This window comes from Papaver somniferum, chromosome 5, assembly GCF_003573695.1.
Source record: "Papaver somniferum cultivar HN1 chromosome 5, ASM357369v1, whole genome shotgun sequence".
NCBI classification, from domain to species: Eukaryota; Viridiplantae; Streptophyta; class Magnoliopsida; order Ranunculales; family Papaveraceae; genus Papaver; species Papaver somniferum.
The window spans coordinates 70695517-70712232 of NC_039362.1; the positions used below are offsets into that span (position 1 = coordinate 70695517).

The window sequence follows — 16716 nt, forward strand, 5'->3', positions numbered from 1 at the left end:
GCCTAGAGGATGACAGATAACAGCAGGCGGGACGGCTTTAATGATGTCACCGAAAATACATCACTACCCTTACACTGGTAACTTAATATACAACGTCTAAACTGGTTTATTTTTCAAATTCTAGCTCTGTTCACAGTTCACACGATAACACCCCCAACAGAGGGGCGTCCGTCGAACAATAATACATTAATACTCTTTTGTGTTTCAAATTAAACAGGCGCCAAAATGGCAAAATCCAATAATTTAGCTTAATCTAAACTAGTGTCATTACTGTAATACAACCAAACATTCAGGGCATATTCGAAAGAAAATCTCTGCGTCGTTCAAAAGATATAACACACACGATATTCTCTCTCCAAAACTAGATCTTCGTGTCCGGAAAGAATCAGACGTTTTTACAAATAGTAGAGAAGAGAGTATCCGTTTTCAGTCTCTGGAAAAATTTCAACTTTACTCTTTCACCCAACTTCTCTAGGGTTCGTTTTCTACTTACATTTGAAGAGAAAAAGAATGTTTGGGCAACAACATTTTGTAGATTTACAAGATAATAATGGGAGTAGTCATGGTGGTGGAGACCCAAAATCATGGTTATCCAAAGAAGATCAGTCATCTTCACCAAATCAAAAGCCTCCTACTTCTGGAAATGGAAGTAATTTTGATAAAGTACTGTACAAGAACCTTGTTGAAATGGTACCTCTGGTTGAATCTCTCATGGTTAGTATATAGTACCCCCTTCACTTCTAGATTTTTCCCAATTTTGCTTGATTTTTTTTTTCCTATTATGATTTTTTTTTTTTAATCTTTGGGTTTAAATTTATTGGTGTTTTTTAATTCAGGATCGTAGAACTAATCCGTCATTTACTCGGCGAGCGTCTCTGATCTGCACGAAGACTCCATCTGGAGATTCATTTAATAAAAAGGTGAGAGAATTTACTCATTTAGGAGATTTTTCAATTGAAGGTATGGTGTTTAATGTATTGGAGTAAATTTTGTAAATCAAGGAGTATGTATTAATCTCGGGTAATTATGTGCTAGCATCTTAATTTTACTTGAGATTAGTAGTGCTGTGCAGATGATACATGGTTCACTGGTTTAGGGTTTTGTTTTACTTGAAACTTGGTAATGTGGTTGAAGAGGAGTAGAGTTTAGTTTTGGTTATGCAGCTTATGCTGTTACTTGCAATTCAAAATTGTGGTTCAACAATTTCTTTATAAAATGGCTCAATAAGTACTCCAAAATTTGGAATGTGGAGACAAAAGGGGGATACATTTTTCTTATACCTTGTTGAGTTTTGTATGTTCTCATAATAATTGTAGCCAAGTTTGGAATATAGGCGTACAACTGAAGTACAATGTAGTGGGTAGAGTGAACTAAATTGTCAGATAGTATGATACTAATACAAGGGTTTTGAGACTTTTAAATATTTGGTATCTTGTGCATGTTTTTTCAGCTTCTTTACATTTCAGTCGGATATCACTGAGGGGAAGTGACACATTTATGCTGAATTTGTTATTGCTAGTTAATGTTTTGATTTTGGATTTATCAGCTGATACTTTACTTATGATGTCGCAGATTGGTGAACCAAAAGGAAGGAAAGCAACTCAATCTATACCTGGTAAAAAGAGAAGGGGTCTTGGAGATAATGACCCAAGCAGAAATGGTTGTGCTGATGAGTTTAAGATGTTCTCATCAAGGGCTTCGCCGGGAAAGGGTAGAGAAGATTTGATTGCTCTACAGGAACAAGTAGAAAATCTACAAAAGAAATTACTGGAGAAAGAAACACTCCTTAAATCGACAGAGACTTCACTGGATCAGATGAACTCAGTGAACGTGACGCTTGACGAACTAAGACGCCAAGCTGCAGAGAAGGATTCATTAATTAAATCTGCTCATTTGCAGCTTTCTGATTCAAAGGTATGTAAATTTCTCATAAAATCTCAGTGCAAATCCAAATGAATACACTATTCCAGTTTCATCAAAAAACACTAACAGCCTTATGAAATGTCTTGAGCTTTCTTAAATTCAAATCCATCAAATTCTAGTAATGTAAAATCTTGTGAAAATTACACAGAATACTACTCGAATATCAAGAGTTCTTGAGATACAACTGGTTTAAAATCTTAGACTAGAGCATGGATATAAACACACCAACTAACTTATTCTTCATCATTTGGCTTGAACCATCCCGATGATGCCACATGTCACCTAAATTAGATGCAAACTGCAAAGTAGAAGGCATTTCAATAAATTTTTGCACAGTCTAACGAAGTTGGGCTTATATTTTCCTTCTCTGTTAGGGACTGCTTTTGGTTGGTCTAATTAACTTTTTACGTCTGTTTGTTAACAGAAAAGAGTAACTCCAAATCCTTGTGTTTTATCTCTCAGATCAAGCTTGCAGACAGGCAGGCCGCCCTGGAAAAATTGCAGTGGGAAGCGTCCATGTCTGATAAAAAAGCTGAGAAGCTACAGGAGGAAATCGATTCAATGGAGGGAGAGGTTTCCGCTTTTATGTTGTTACTTGAAGGATTATCAAAGAATGACTCCAAACCCTATGCTGAAGATTATGATGCCACTCCGTATCATTCAGATATTCCGTATATGGTAATCTTATTTTTATCTTGTTTTTTTACTTATTCGTTTTTTTTTTCTTGGTTAGGTGACTATGGGAATTTTGATGTTTGATACTTAGCCTGCTTGCAGTTGTTGATTTTTCACCAAAACGTCAAACTTGGTTTCAGGGTTATATGGATGAGAAGGAGATGCAGGAAATGGAAGAGGCAAGAGAGGCATATATCTCTGCTCTTGCAACTGCAAAAGAAATCCAAGATGAGGATTCACTAGCATTGGCTGTCAAGGCAAGACTACGGCTTCAATCTTTTGTTCTAGGAACTAAAATTTCTTCTAGATAAAAAAAAAATAAGCAATGCTGAGTTGTTTGATTGTAGTAACTCGTATATGACTAACATGTAATGGTATTCGTCTTTGAAGATTTGTGTTGTTATACCACATTCAAACCGACTTCTGTCCATTACTAATTTTAATGGTTTTGTTCCTGGTACATAACGTCTAAGTTCTAACGCCTGAATCCAGACAGATATGTGCCAGCCGACAGATATATGGCTAACATGTAATGGTCATCGTCTATCAGACTTCTGTCCATTACTACTTTTAGTAGTTTTGTTTTGCCTGAATCCAGACAGATATGTGCCAACCGAGTCAGGTACAAAACTTCTAGAAACAAACGGATATGGCTCGTGGGAAAAACATGGGAGAATAAGCAAAATGCAACTTAAACTGCATCATAACTGCATTAGTCGGCTAGACGCGTAGACTCTATACATAGCTTGTTATTAATACTAGCCTTTGGATGATAAATAACAGCCCTTGTCATTTGTTGAAATAAAAGCTTTTGTTTGTGATCCGGTATTTTTACTCCTATAAACAAGGGGTGACTCAAGAGTTTGTTTTACTTGATATTCCCAAACACCTGTTTTCGATCAAACCATGCAATTCCAGTCTGTACAGAGACTGGTTTAAAAACCCTAACTAGTTCAAAGAAGAATTCATTGTGCATTCGATGGCTGCTGCATCCAATGGATCAGAGTATTTTGAGATAGAATTAGAAACAGGAAACGAATCATTTGCAAGGCCATCAAATGCAGAATCATATGCACAAGATGAAGAAGAGTTATTATGGGCAGCACTTGAAAGATTACCAACACAAAAGAGATCAAATATCGCTATACTGAAGAAAAGTCCATCTGAATCAGATGGTCAGGAATCTACTCATGAAACCATTGATGTTCGTAAACTTGATCGTTTTGGTCGTCAACTTGTTGTTAAGAAAGCTTTTGCTACCAATGAACAAGACAATTATAAGCTTTTATCTGCTGTTAAAGATCGACTTAACCGGTACGTACACTGTTACTGAATCAGCCATCGATTTTTTTCCTTTTTTTGTTGTTGTTATTGCCTTTATGTGATCACCACCTGTATCTCACATTCTTTGTGTGTTCTTTAAAAGCCAGCGTAAGACATAATCGCTTAGGTCATCAAGTTAGAGAGATCTTCATGCATGATTTTGTTTATCTCGTGCACAATGAAGTCTTTATTGATTAATGCAATATGTACATAGTAGTTTGATAAAAAGATGATATCTAGATCTTCACAACATGCAGATCATTTCTCATAGAGGTACCAAATCTTGTTTGTCATGCTCTGTCTGGATTGGCAGAGAGTCGTCTGGAGAACTTCAGACATTTACAGAAACATCAGTATTATTGCATAAAAATTTAAGGCTTGTTCTTTCCTCACTTTGCCCGTAAAATTATTCAATGGCAGTAGTGGTGGAGCCAAATTTAAGGCTTACAGTAGGGGCCAACAAAAAGAGAGCTTGGTCTAGCCATGGGGAATTCAAAAAATGGAATACTGTTGCCTCTAGACTCTAAACATATTTCCAATTTTCTAACAGAGTTGGATTGGAGATTCCGGAAATTGAAGTAAGGTTTGAGAGACTGCACATCACAGCTGATGTTCAAACAAGCTCTAGAGCATTACCTACTCTTGTCAATTATGTTCGTGACACCATGGAGGTAAATACCAAAACATTTGCTGATTCTCGTTGTCTTTCGCTTATACAATATTCTGATAACTGAATATAATTTGTGCAGGACGTATTAGTTAGTCTGAAGATATTTCGCCCACAAAGGCATTCCTTGACTATCTTGAACAATGCTAGTGGTTTTGTTAAACCTGGACGGATGACATTGCTTCTGGGACCACCAGGTTCTGGTAAATCAACATTGTTAAAAGCTCTTGCCGGAAAGCTTGAATCAACATTACAGGTTAGTAGTATATGTAGATACGGTGATGATATCCTAAAGGTAGACTCATTGACTAGTAAATTTATGTATACACAAATTTGCCCGCCAATTTTGCATTCTACCAAAATGTTGGAGGGGGTTTTAACCAGAGGAAAATGGATTGCTAGCAATTGTTCTCAAATAAGGATATTTATTATTTTTTCTGGGAAAAGGTTGGTTTACTAATTTGAAAGAACTGACACAATGTATACATCACATTTGTGCATCAGAAAAGTGGGACTATTACATTCAATGGTCAAACATTTGATGAATTTTGTGTAAAAAGGAGTGCCGCATACATTGGCCAAACAGATAATCATATTGCAGAGCTAACAGTACGTGAAACTTTAGATTACGCTGCAAGGTTTCAAGGTGCAAGCGATGGGTTCGGAGGTGAATTATCATTTGTCTCTTTCTACTTCCAAGTTAACATATCAAATCTACTGCTTTTACACAACTTTCATAGGTACTCGTATTAAGATTAGTTCAATAACTAGCTGCTACATTTTGTGATTCTAACTGGTGGCTAATTTACATCCGCAGCATACTTGAAAGATCTAGTTAGACTAGAGAAGGAACAGAATATACGTCCAAATCCAGAAATCGATGCATTTATGAAGGTATTTACTAATTCTGTTACCTCTATATCAAGGACTATCATCAGTTTTGGTCTTTAGAATTCACCTTTTTGGTTCCATGTTGTTTACCTCGAAATAAAACTTAAACGTGTAGGCATCTTCTGTTGGGGGTAAACATAGTCTAGCAACAGATTACATTCTGAAAGTTCTTGGCCTTGACGTTTGTGGTGATACCCTTGTTGGTAATGATATGCTTAGAGGTGTTTCAGGTGGTCAAAGAAAGAGAGTTACTACAGGTACTGAATTTTGCTGTTTTTGTTCACACTTTGTTTATCAATTAACTTTGTGTAGATGTTTCAGTTAACTGTAAGTTTCTTCCCATACATGCAGGAGAAATGATAGTTGGGCCAATAAAGACACTTTTAATGGATGAAATTTCCACTGGACTTGATAGTTCTACAACATATCAAATTGTGAAATGTGTTCGAAATTTTGTGCATCAAATGGGCGGTACTGTATTGATGGCTCTACTTCAACCTGCACCTGAGACATATAATTTGTTCGATGATCTAATTCTACTATCGGAAGGGCACATTGTTTATCAAGGTCCTCTAGAAAATGTTGTAGAGTTCTTTGAATCATTAGGCTTTAAACTGCCACCTCGCAAGGGTGTTGCTGATTTTCTTCAAGAGGTAGAGTTGTTGTAATGATCATTCACCTACAGTTATTTACTCATATCATTCCCAGTATGTGACTTAACTTGAATTTCAGGTTACTTCGGTAAAAGACCAAGAACAATACTGGGCTGATCATTCAAGACCATATGAATATCTTCCTGTTTTAAAAATTAGAGAAGCATTTGAAAATTCTATTTATGGAAGGGCTATGGCTTCAAATCTCTCTGTTCCGTGTGATAAACAAAAGTCTCTTCCTTCAGCTCTTTCTCAAGAGCAGTATGCTGTATCAAAGAAAGAACTCTTCAAGACATGCTTAGCTCGAGAAAGTTTACTGCTTAGCAGGCATCGCTTTCTTTATATATTCCGAACATTCCAAGTATGTTGTATACAGATCTCTTTGTTTCTCCTTTTCACTATTGTACTACCAGAACTTGTGTATTTTTCACATTAAAGTTCTGTGTATCATTTTGCATTGCGTCTTTTGCAGGTTGCGATTGTTGGGTTTATCACATGCACAATGTTTCTACGAACAAGAATACATCCTACAGATGAGATAAACGGAAACCTCTATCTTTCATGCTTGTTTTTCGCGCTGGTTCATATGATGTTCAATGGATTCTCTGAATTACCTATTATGATATCCCGGCTCCCGATATTTTATAAGCAGAGAGATAACTACTTTCATCCTGCCTGGGCATGGTCTATACCAAGTTGGCTTTTGCGTGTACCTTACTCCATCATTGAAGCTGTTGTATGGGCAGTTGTGGTATATTACACTGTTGGCTTTGCCCCTGGTGCTGGAAGGTAAGTTATTTGATAATGTCACTACATTTAATTGCACCTTTCACTTACCAACTCCTTATTGTAGGTTTTTCCGGTTCATACTCCTACTCTTTTCTGTACATCAAATGGCTTTGGGCCTATTCCGATTGATGGCTGCTACTGCAAGGGATATGATCATTGCTAATACATATGGGTCTGCTGCCATCCTGATTATATTCCTGTTGGGTGGATTTGTCCTTCCGAAAGGTTTGCTTTAGTTATCCTTACTCAATATGTAGCGTGACACTCTTACTTGATAATCCCCTAATGCTCTAGTGTTCCACCTCCAGCAATGATCAAGCCATGGTGGGTTTGGGCTTTTTGGTTGTCCCCGTTATCATATGGACAACGTGCAATTTCCGTCAATGAGTTCACTGCAACAAGATGGATGCAGGTATTGTAACAGAGTAGTTATGCTAATTATTCGTTTCTTTATGTTCAATAAACACTGCTAATTTTGAGTAATATGGATCAGTCTTTTAACTGCTACACTCTTTTATGACAGCATTCTAAATATGCAAACACCACAGTAGGAGATAATGTTCTCCAATCACATGGTCTTCCTACTGAAGATTACTGGTATTGGATTGGCGTCGGTGTTTTATTAGGCTTTGCATTTCTGTTCAATAACCTGGTGACTGTTGCATTGGCTTACCTAAATCGTGAGTGTGCAACTTTAAGTTTCCACTTTAGATCTTAAAATCTTTTGTTTCTTGGATTTTTCACATTTTATTACAACTTAACAACATATGGATGTATGTGCTTTGCTGTATAGCTCTTTCAAAGGCGCAAGCAATGATTACTCCCGATGACAAAGAACAAAATGCTAATGAAACTAGTGGTCAGTTCAAAACTCTTTTTCTTTATTTTCGTATCAGGATTGGTTGTTTCTATAAAAAAAATTACACATGCTTTTTCTCACAGTAAGAGTAACTTGACAATTGCAGCAATAGATAATTCAAAACAGAAGCAGGTTCCTCTGGAAAGAAGAGCTTCTGACAAGGGGATGATTCTTCCATTTAAACCATTAACAATGACATTCCATAATGTCAATTACTTTGTTGACATGCCCAAGGTAAATATCTAAATCTTCTGGTTTTCATTCACTTGCTTTTTTAAAAGTTTTTTTTACTTAATTGTGCATATACCCTCAGGAAATGAAAGGTACCAAAGAAAAGAAGTTGCAACTCTTGTCAAATGTGAGCGGAGCATTCTCACCAGGTGTTCTTACCGCATTAGTTGGTTCTAGTGGGGCGGGAAAAACAACATTGATGGATGTGCTTGCTGGTAGGAAGACTGGTGGATACATAGAAGGTGATATCAGGATATCAGGGTACCCAAAAGAGCAAAAAACTTTTGCTAGAATCTCAGGATATGTTGAACAAACGGATATACATTCACCTCAAGTAACAGTTGAGGAGTCACTCTGGTTCTCTGCATCACTTCGTCTTTCAAACGAAGTCAGCCAAGAGACCAAGAAAGTTAGTAGCTACTTCTATGATGTTTTGTTCTTTCTGTTTGTTGTCGATCCTTGTGGAGGGGAAATTAATCCATGACTGCATACTGCAGGAGTTTGTTGAAGAAGTTATGGCACTGGTGGAGCTTAATAGTCTACGAAATGCTCTGGTTGGTTTGCCTGGGAGCACTGGTTTGTCAACGGAGCAAAGAAAACGTCTGACCATTGCGGTGGAGCTAGTAGCAAATCCTTCTATAATTTTCATGGATGAACCCACTTCTGGATTAGATGCTCGAGCAGCAGCTATCGTAATGCGTACTGTACGTAATACTGTTGACACGGGAAGGACTGTTGTTTGTACCATACACCAACCCAGCATTGACATATTTGAAGCATTTGATGAGGTTAGTCATTTGTTTGCCCTTTTATCTTGTGAATTAGTACTCAAACTCCTAAAACATATTCATACTCACTGATATCTTGCTGTCTATCTGGTCTGGGTTTAGCTACTTTTGATGAAACGAGGAGGTCGAGTTATATACGGTGGGAAGCTTGGTGAGCGCTCAAATATCTTGATCGACTACTTTCAGGTACTTGGCAAATTCTCCTACTTGCAATATTTCCAGACATACGTGACCAAGTGGTTTAAGTACTGCATAATCCTTGCAGTGTGTCAAAGCTGATACGGTTTTGTACATAATCATATATATTAACAGCGTTTCGGATCATTTTCTAACCTTTGCAGAGTATTGAGGGAATTCCTCCTATACCCGATGACTACAATCCAGCGACCTGGGTGCTGGAGGTCACTACACCAGCTACCGAAGACAAAATTGGCCAAGACTTTACGGATATATACAGGGATTCTGCACAATTCAGGTAAGACCACAGAAGCATTCTCATTATAACTATGCATCCCAGAGTTGGTTTACGTCTTCCGTCTGGTTAGTCCAAGATGGAAGCTGAGAGCGTCATAAGTGAGGCTCTCAAAGTTAAAAGTATTTGGAACTGAGTGGCCCAAGTTCTGTATTTACTTGGGGCACTACTAATCTTTTACTGTCCTTGTGGCATCATTTACTGGCTTCTCACATGGGGTGCTCTCATACTCCATGTAGGACTATGCTCAACAATTTCTAGTTGCTGTTTTTATACTGTATCAGATGCTCTTCAACCAGTAGATCTGAACCTGTTCCAATTTTTCTGTAGGGGAGTAGAAGCTTTGATTGAGGAATTGCGTACTCCACCCCCTGGTTCAGAACCACTGACATTTTCAGCGACATTTGCAACAACTAGTTTAACTCAATTCATAACTTGTTTATGGAAACAACATCTTGTTTACTGGAGAAGCCCTCAATACAATGTCGTGCGGTTAGTCTTTACTACAATTAGTGCACTGATAATTGGCTCGGTATTTTGGAATGTTGGTTCGAGAAGGGGAACAACACAAGATTTGATGGTTGTTATGGGAGCTCTATATTCAGCATGCTTGTTTCTTGGTGTGAATAATTCATCTTCAGTACAGCCAGTAGTTGCTATTGAGCGAACGGTCTTTTACAGAGAGAAAGCAGCTGGAATGTATGCTGCATTTCCTTATGCAGCTGCCCAAGTAAGTTCCATATCAACTATAGAAATGTCACCTTGGATTTCGTCTTTATTTAAGTTTCATAGACAAAGCTGGTGCTGAACATTTCTTTTTTCTTATCAACAGGGTCTTATTGAGATTCCATACATTGTCGTCCAGACATTAGTATATGGTTTCATCACCTTCTTCATGATCAACTTTGAGAGGACTTTAGGTAAACAGGTTACGTTATCCTTATAGTGAAAATATGATAACTTCTTAGATGGGTGTTAAATAACTGAGTTCTCTCTTTTTTTGCAGTAAAATTCCTGCTGTACGTGTTGTTTATGTTCTTAACGTTCATGTATTTCACTTTCTACGGGATGATGGCGGTTGGGTTAACACCTTCAACGCACTTGGCTGCTGTGCTCTCTTCTGCATTTTACTCATTGTGGAATCTTCTCTCTGGTTTTCTTGTTCCAAAGCCTGTAAGTAGTTGGTTTACCATAATGCTAACGAACTCACACAAGAACATGTTTCTTGATTTCTCGTTGTCTTTACTCTTTATTCTTCACTTGGTGCAGATGATCCCAATATGGTGGCTCTGGTTTTACTATATTTGCCCAGTCGCTTGGACGCTACGCGGCATTATAACATCGCAGCTAGGTGATGTAGAAGATCATATTGTGGGTGCTGGATTCGACGGGACTGTGAAAGAGTATATCCAGAAGAACCTTGGCTATGGTCCTGGTATGATTGGTGTCAGTGCAGCGGTGCTTCTATGTTTCTCCCTTTTCTTCTTTGGTATCTTTGCTACCTCTATCAAGATCCTTAACTTCCAGAGAAGGTAAAAACAAAAAACAGCTACCCGAGGGGCGATGAAGAGCAAGAATTAACACACGGAATAAAAAAGTTCACTGAAGAATTTTAGGACATTTCCTTTATAACGATTGTTGTTTTTGTAAAAACAGATTTTACATTTGTCCAGTCTCAAAACTTTTATCCAGTCTTCATGTATACATATATAAAATCATGGATACTAGCTGCTTCTTTTATTATTGCTTGGGTCATCTTCATCTCCATGATCCCCCTCTTGAAGTTTTCATTTATTAAACACTCGATCTATTCTAACACATACCAATACCAATTTGTACATGTTCCATTCTGAACATCAAATATTTTGTTTGCCTCTCAGTTCTAAAATTTTACATCCAAACTAACTTTTGGGGTGTAACTTTTACACAAAAATTTACTTCTGGATGTAAATCCAAAGTAGAAATTGACGTTTGGTCCCAAAATTACTGGGCTTAGGACGCTTTAGTCCATCCATCTGAAGCCCAGTACAGTTTAGTCCAAAAAAATCATGTCCAAAACAGATTAGTCCAAACATGGACGAGTTAGTCCAAAACCACGGACGAGTCCCGATTTTGCGAGTTTCCCATTTACCATAATTACCCTTGAACGATTCCTGTTATATAAAGCCTGATTTTGAAATCGAAATTTTTGGATCTGAAACTTGAATTCAAAACAGGATGCAGCTCTGAGATGATTTGGGAGGCGATTTAACAGTTTCAGAGAGGATTTGATCGTTTCTTCATCATATCTCAACTCAGTTTACGTTCGAGTGTGTTCTAGAGTCGAAAATTCTTAATCTCAGATTTGAAGAAACCACAGAGTGAGAGATAGATCGTTCCAGGTTTTAATTCGGAGGTGATTTAACAGATTCTAGGAGCTTAGATTGGATTTGATTGCTAATGGAGCAGAGTTCAGCCTCAGGTTAGTTTTCTTTTGGTTGTAATTTAATCTACTTTTCAGTTTTTCTGATTTTATGAGTTGATGATATCAATTCGTATGATCGCGAGTTGATATTTTGTTATATACTAGCTTTTGATTCTCGTGATGATGATGATTTACTGTTAATACTAGATAAATTCGATTTTTGTTTACTGTTGTTTGATGTTGATTTTTTAGTTTTATGATGCATGATATGAAATCGAACTGATACTAGATTCTAGTCTTCTATTTTATTCAATTATGTGTTCCAGTAAGATTCTGGAGATTAATTGATGGAGTATTTTTATCTAGGCTTACTGTTACTTGATGTTTTTGGCTTTGATTGAATGTGTACTTTCATGTACACTGTTTACTTTTTAGGTTGTATGAAATTGAAGCTTCAGATGATTTTAATCATTTCTTTTATAATATGTAGGGATACCAAAGAATCCTGACAAGTTTATTAATGTTGTTTTGAATCATGGTGAGCATTCTGCGGTTTTTCGTGTTAATACTAAAATAACCGTAGAAGAATTGAAGCATTTAGCATGCAAGCAGTGGAGGTCTTTGTCCCCTGGGAGTATATGTTTCAGCTATATGGACAATGCTCAAGTAGTTTTTGTGACAGGTGATATACAACTACAAAGCTTAATTGGTTTCATGATTCTTATTGATAATGAAGATGTGTATTTGCGTGTGGGTATGATTCCGAATCATACTTCTCGTTCTAAGTCTGGTTGTAGCAGAAGTTCTGGTTCTAAGTCTGGTTGCAGCAGTAGTTCTGGTTCTTGTTTTAAGTCTGCTTGTGAAACTGAAAGTCCTAAGATGGTAAGGGTGTTAGATCATGATGCAAACAAGGGGAAGCCTCTTATTATCGATGAATGGAATTATGTATTTGACGAGATTGGTAGAGAATTCATGGGTGGTGTTAAAGCTGTTAGGATTGCTCTCGATAAGTACAAGATGGCTACTGGTCACAAGATTGTTATTCTTAAAAATGACACAACTCATTTTACTGCAAAATGTGAAGAAGATGGTTGCGCTTGGAGGATTCACTTTGGGCCTGTGAATGGTGATACTTCTCGGTTCGTGCTGAAAGATTCTAACGCTCACAGGTTAGTGGTTTTCATACTAGTCCACATTACTTATGTTTAGGCTTTTTGTTTTTATGTCCATAGTGGTGGACATAGTTGTGCATCTCATATATGTAGATTTGTTTTAGGTGTACATTGGGGTGCACTGTACTTGTTGTACTCTTAAAATACATGTTCTTGCTTGGTTTGTGTGTATGTTCATAGTGTTGGTTTTGAGATCTTTATTAGGTGTAAATTGTGGTGCACATTACTTATTCCAGTTTTTTTTTTTGTAGTTGTGGTGTTGGTTTGAGGTTGAAGAGTCCTGCGGTGACAACCAAGTTAGTCAAGCATTTGATCGCTGACAATATACAGGGTGATCCTAGCTTAAAACCCAGACAGATCATTTCACTTTTCAAGAAAACTTATGGGTCCAATATTAAGTATCACCATGCCCGTAGAGGGAAAGAAGTTATATTTGAAGAACAGTATGGCGATGATGAGAAGTCGTATAGTGATTTTACTTGGTATGTCAAAGCAATTGAAGAAACTAATCCCGGTAGCTATGTGAGGTTTGAAGTTGAGGATGGAACCAATAGATTTCAGAGGATATTCGTTTGTTACGGTGCTTGCAAGCATAGCTATAGGTATCTCAGGCCCATGATTTACTTGGACGCTACTTTCCTTACTGGTAGATACAGGGGTACTCTGATGGCTGCAACATGTATGAACGGAAACAATGAGTTTTACCCATTTGCTTTTGCTATTGTTTCTTCTGAAACCAAAGATAATTGGTTTTGGTTTCTGGAGAATCTTCAAAAACTTGTCGATGGTCGTCCGATTGTTTTCCTTAGTGATCGTGGAGAAGGACTTTTACAGGGCATTCCAAAATATTTTCCTAATTCACATCACAACTATTGCTTTTACCACATCAAATGCAATCTCCCCATTGGATCAGGTGATGTGAATTCGAAGCCCGTTCTTGATTTGTTTTACAAAGCTGCGTACTCTTACACACCAGCAAACTTTGAAGAAGCTTTGCGGGGCATGCATGCAATTGGATGTGGGCATGTTGCTAACTATATCAGGACTATTCCAAAAGAGAAATGGGCAAATGCATTTTTCTCTGTATGCAGATATGGTGCTCACTCTTCAACTCTTGCTGAGTCCTTCAACAACTGGGTTCTTCCTTTCAAAAAGTTGTCTGCTTTTGTTCTTCTCGATGCGATACGGTGAGTTTTATGTTTAGTTTTTTATTTATGTAAGTCTGTCTACATTGTTTGCATACATGGATTTGCTTTAATCTGTGGATACTTGTACACATGTTTTTATCTGTGAATCTGCAACTGTGTGTACATTGTTGTACACATGGATTTCCTTAATGTGTACATTGTTGTACACATGTTTTATCTGCATTCCTTTTTGGATCATGTTTTTGATTTTATGTTTTGTGTTTTTATTATGTTAGTTTGAAGGTTATAGAGAAGATGTCTGAGAGAAGGATAATAGGTCTAGAAACTTTCAACACTAGGCTCACTCCTGAATATGAGGCTTTACTAAAGGAAACCATTGACATTGGTCGTACTTGGACTGTTGTTTAGTCCATGGAAAGATTGTATGAAGTCAGGTCTCCCCGGACTCATTCTGTAGATCTATTGCAGAAAACTTATACATGTCACAGGTGGCGAGTTAATGGTTTTCCTTGTGCCCATGCTTGTGTTGCCATTCAAGCTACGAGAGAAGACATCTATTCATTTGTTGAGCCATATTTCACCACCGAGTGGTACAACAGGACATACCATCACATCATCTTGCCAATCCCCAATTATGACAAGCCAAGTCTTGTGATCCTAGTGATAAGGTTATTGTTCCTATTCCTGTTCCTCCACCGGGTAGACGAAGAACACATCGCATCAAGAATGCATATGAGAAGCAAAAGAGGGCTATGATGTGCACAAAGTGCTTCACTCTTGGTCACCACAACAGAACTACCTGCCCCATGATTTGATGATTTTTACTATGTTTCATTTGTTCAAAAGATTCTATGACTTTTGGTAATGTCTTTTCAATTTTCTTTTGTCTTGGATAATTAGTGCCAGGACATGTGTACCATTATGTACACCTTCCTGTAAACTTCAATTTTTCTTACCTGTCTTTTTACAGGTGTACCTCTATGTACACCTTGGTGTACAATGGATGCTTCTAGTCTATTTTTGCTTAGTAGTATTATATGTTTTCAGATATGTATAATTAGTGATTACCTTTGCTATTTAGAACCATTATATACACCTTCTAAACATTTTATGCTCTTGTAACATTAACAGTAACTGTGCACAATCAAGTACACCTTAATATTTCAAAACTTGGTGAATGAGATAAGTCAAAAACTTGTAACATTAATATTGAAACTAATAAAAATATATTAATTCAAGGTCTTTATAGTAGTGATAAGTCATCAACAAATTGATAAAAACTGAAATTTGAAAAGAGATAAGTCATAAACAAAGTGACAAGTCATAAAAAAAGTAATAAAAACTGAAATTTTGAAGAGTTGTCTGAAAGATAGAAAACTTTTAGAAAAGACTCTTCTTCTTCCTCAACTGATTCTTTTCCATACTCAGGCGCCACTGCTTGTGCTCTTCATCCGTTGCTACATCCCACACCTTTTCAAACGCTCCAACTTTTTTCAGCATCTTTGCCACCAATTTCGCTCTCATATCCTGACAAATTTTTTCGGCCCTCTACTGATCTCTTTCCATACTCTTTCTCTTCTTCATACCTCGTTTCATAAAGTAACAAGTGTACAGGAGGCAATCTGGATTGATTCCTTGGGTAGGGCATTGCATGATGTTTATTTCGTGCGGTTCTATAAGTGCATCACCATTTAGCGCTCTCTTCTTGTTGAGTTCCAACTGCACCACATTTTCCAGTTGTTGTGCATCTTTTTTATAGTCCTCATTTGAGTGCAGCGAGTTGTACCACTTCCACTCTTCAGCTATGAAATCAAACTTCAAAAGCGACCAGTGAAGTCCTACTACCAATTGTACTGTAGAGTGATTGAGGGGGATTAGAAGAACTTCCAGATTGTCAGGCATGTCCCGTATGAAATCTACCACAAGCCTTTGTACCTCGCTGATGTTGTTGTTCTTCACATAGTACTGAAATCAATAATTTGTTGGAAAATAAAATTAATTAGGTATACCTAAATCAGACCTATATAAAATCTAACAATCAAGCATTCATGCAAACACTTAACATAGCATTCGTCAATCATATGGCATACTGGTGTATATCTATTTCCACTCCTAAAGAAATCTACAAAGGCATACTGGTGTATATCTATGTCAATCAGGTGTACTAGTATGTACACATCATTAAATTATCTATATATGACATTTTTTATTTGTTTTTTGAGAAACTTACACATGCAGTAGGACTCATAATTTCGCATCTCATTTACTTTTGATCATCTGGATGACGGATGCTGTCTCTGACCATTGCATTGCAACGTCGATGGATGTAAAACTGCAATACCGCTTGATCCAGATACTTGTTGAACATCAGTTCAACAAGTACTTTTCCCACAATCATAACATCTTCCCTGACTCTCGGATCTTCGAGCCTTGTTAGTTCCCAAGCTACAGAGATGCGGAATCATAAAGGAAATGTTAACATGGTGTACATAGTAGTGCACATAACTCTTTTTCAATAAGATTTAATCATTCATATAGTGCAAGGTATTGTTTTGTGAACTTACGTCAGGCTTGCATAGTCAAAGAATTTTTGTACCCTTTTTTGTCCTGTCCTGGGTCCATGGCATGGTAAAGTGATGATTGACGGATATATGGCAGTAGGCGATAAGGATGATACTCATTTTCCTTTCTCCTTTTAGGTGCAGGATACAATTGTTGTTC

General features: G+C 37.3%; 3 protein-coding genes across 3 annotated transcripts; all 3 read left to right on the forward strand.

The window, feature by feature from the left end:
* Positions 1-350: 350 nt before the first annotated feature.
* Positions 351-3058, forward strand: LOC113281859 (protein MICROTUBULE BINDING PROTEIN 2C-like). Its single transcript, XM_026530753.1, has 5 exons — positions 351-714; positions 837-920; positions 1573-1914; positions 2386-2601; positions 2739-3058. Exons 1-5 carry the CDS (start codon positions 511-513, stop codon positions 2907-2909), a joined length of 1017 nt encoding a protein of 338 aa, XP_026386538.1. The 5' UTR covers positions 351-510; the 3' UTR covers positions 2910-3058.
* Positions 3059-3493: 435 nt separating this feature from the next.
* Positions 3494-10807, forward strand: LOC113281860 (ABC transporter G family member 31-like). The gene is made up of 22 exons (XM_026530754.1): positions 3494-3912; positions 4472-4592; positions 4671-4844; positions 5093-5255; positions 5406-5482; positions 5595-5736; positions 5831-6132; positions 6212-6493; positions 6605-6921; positions 6986-7146; positions 7230-7333; positions 7445-7601; positions 7715-7780; positions 7887-8014; positions 8094-8420; positions 8509-8799; positions 8902-8985; positions 9141-9274; positions 9602-10001; positions 10104-10191; positions 10278-10444; positions 10541-10807. Exons 1-22 carry the CDS (start codon positions 3578-3580, stop codon positions 10805-10807), a joined length of 4287 nt encoding a protein of 1428 aa, XP_026386539.1. The 5' UTR covers positions 3494-3577.
* Positions 10808-11710: 903 nt separating this feature from the next.
* On the forward strand, positions 11711-14403 carry LOC113279157. The gene is made up of 4 exons (XM_026527862.1): positions 11711-11732; positions 12166-12844; positions 13189-14034; positions 14271-14403. The coding sequence occupies exons 1-4, from the start codon at positions 11711-11713 to the stop codon at positions 14401-14403; spliced, it is 1680 nt and encodes a 559-aa protein (XP_026383647.1).
* The last annotated feature ends 2313 nt before the right edge of the window (positions 14404-16716 follow it).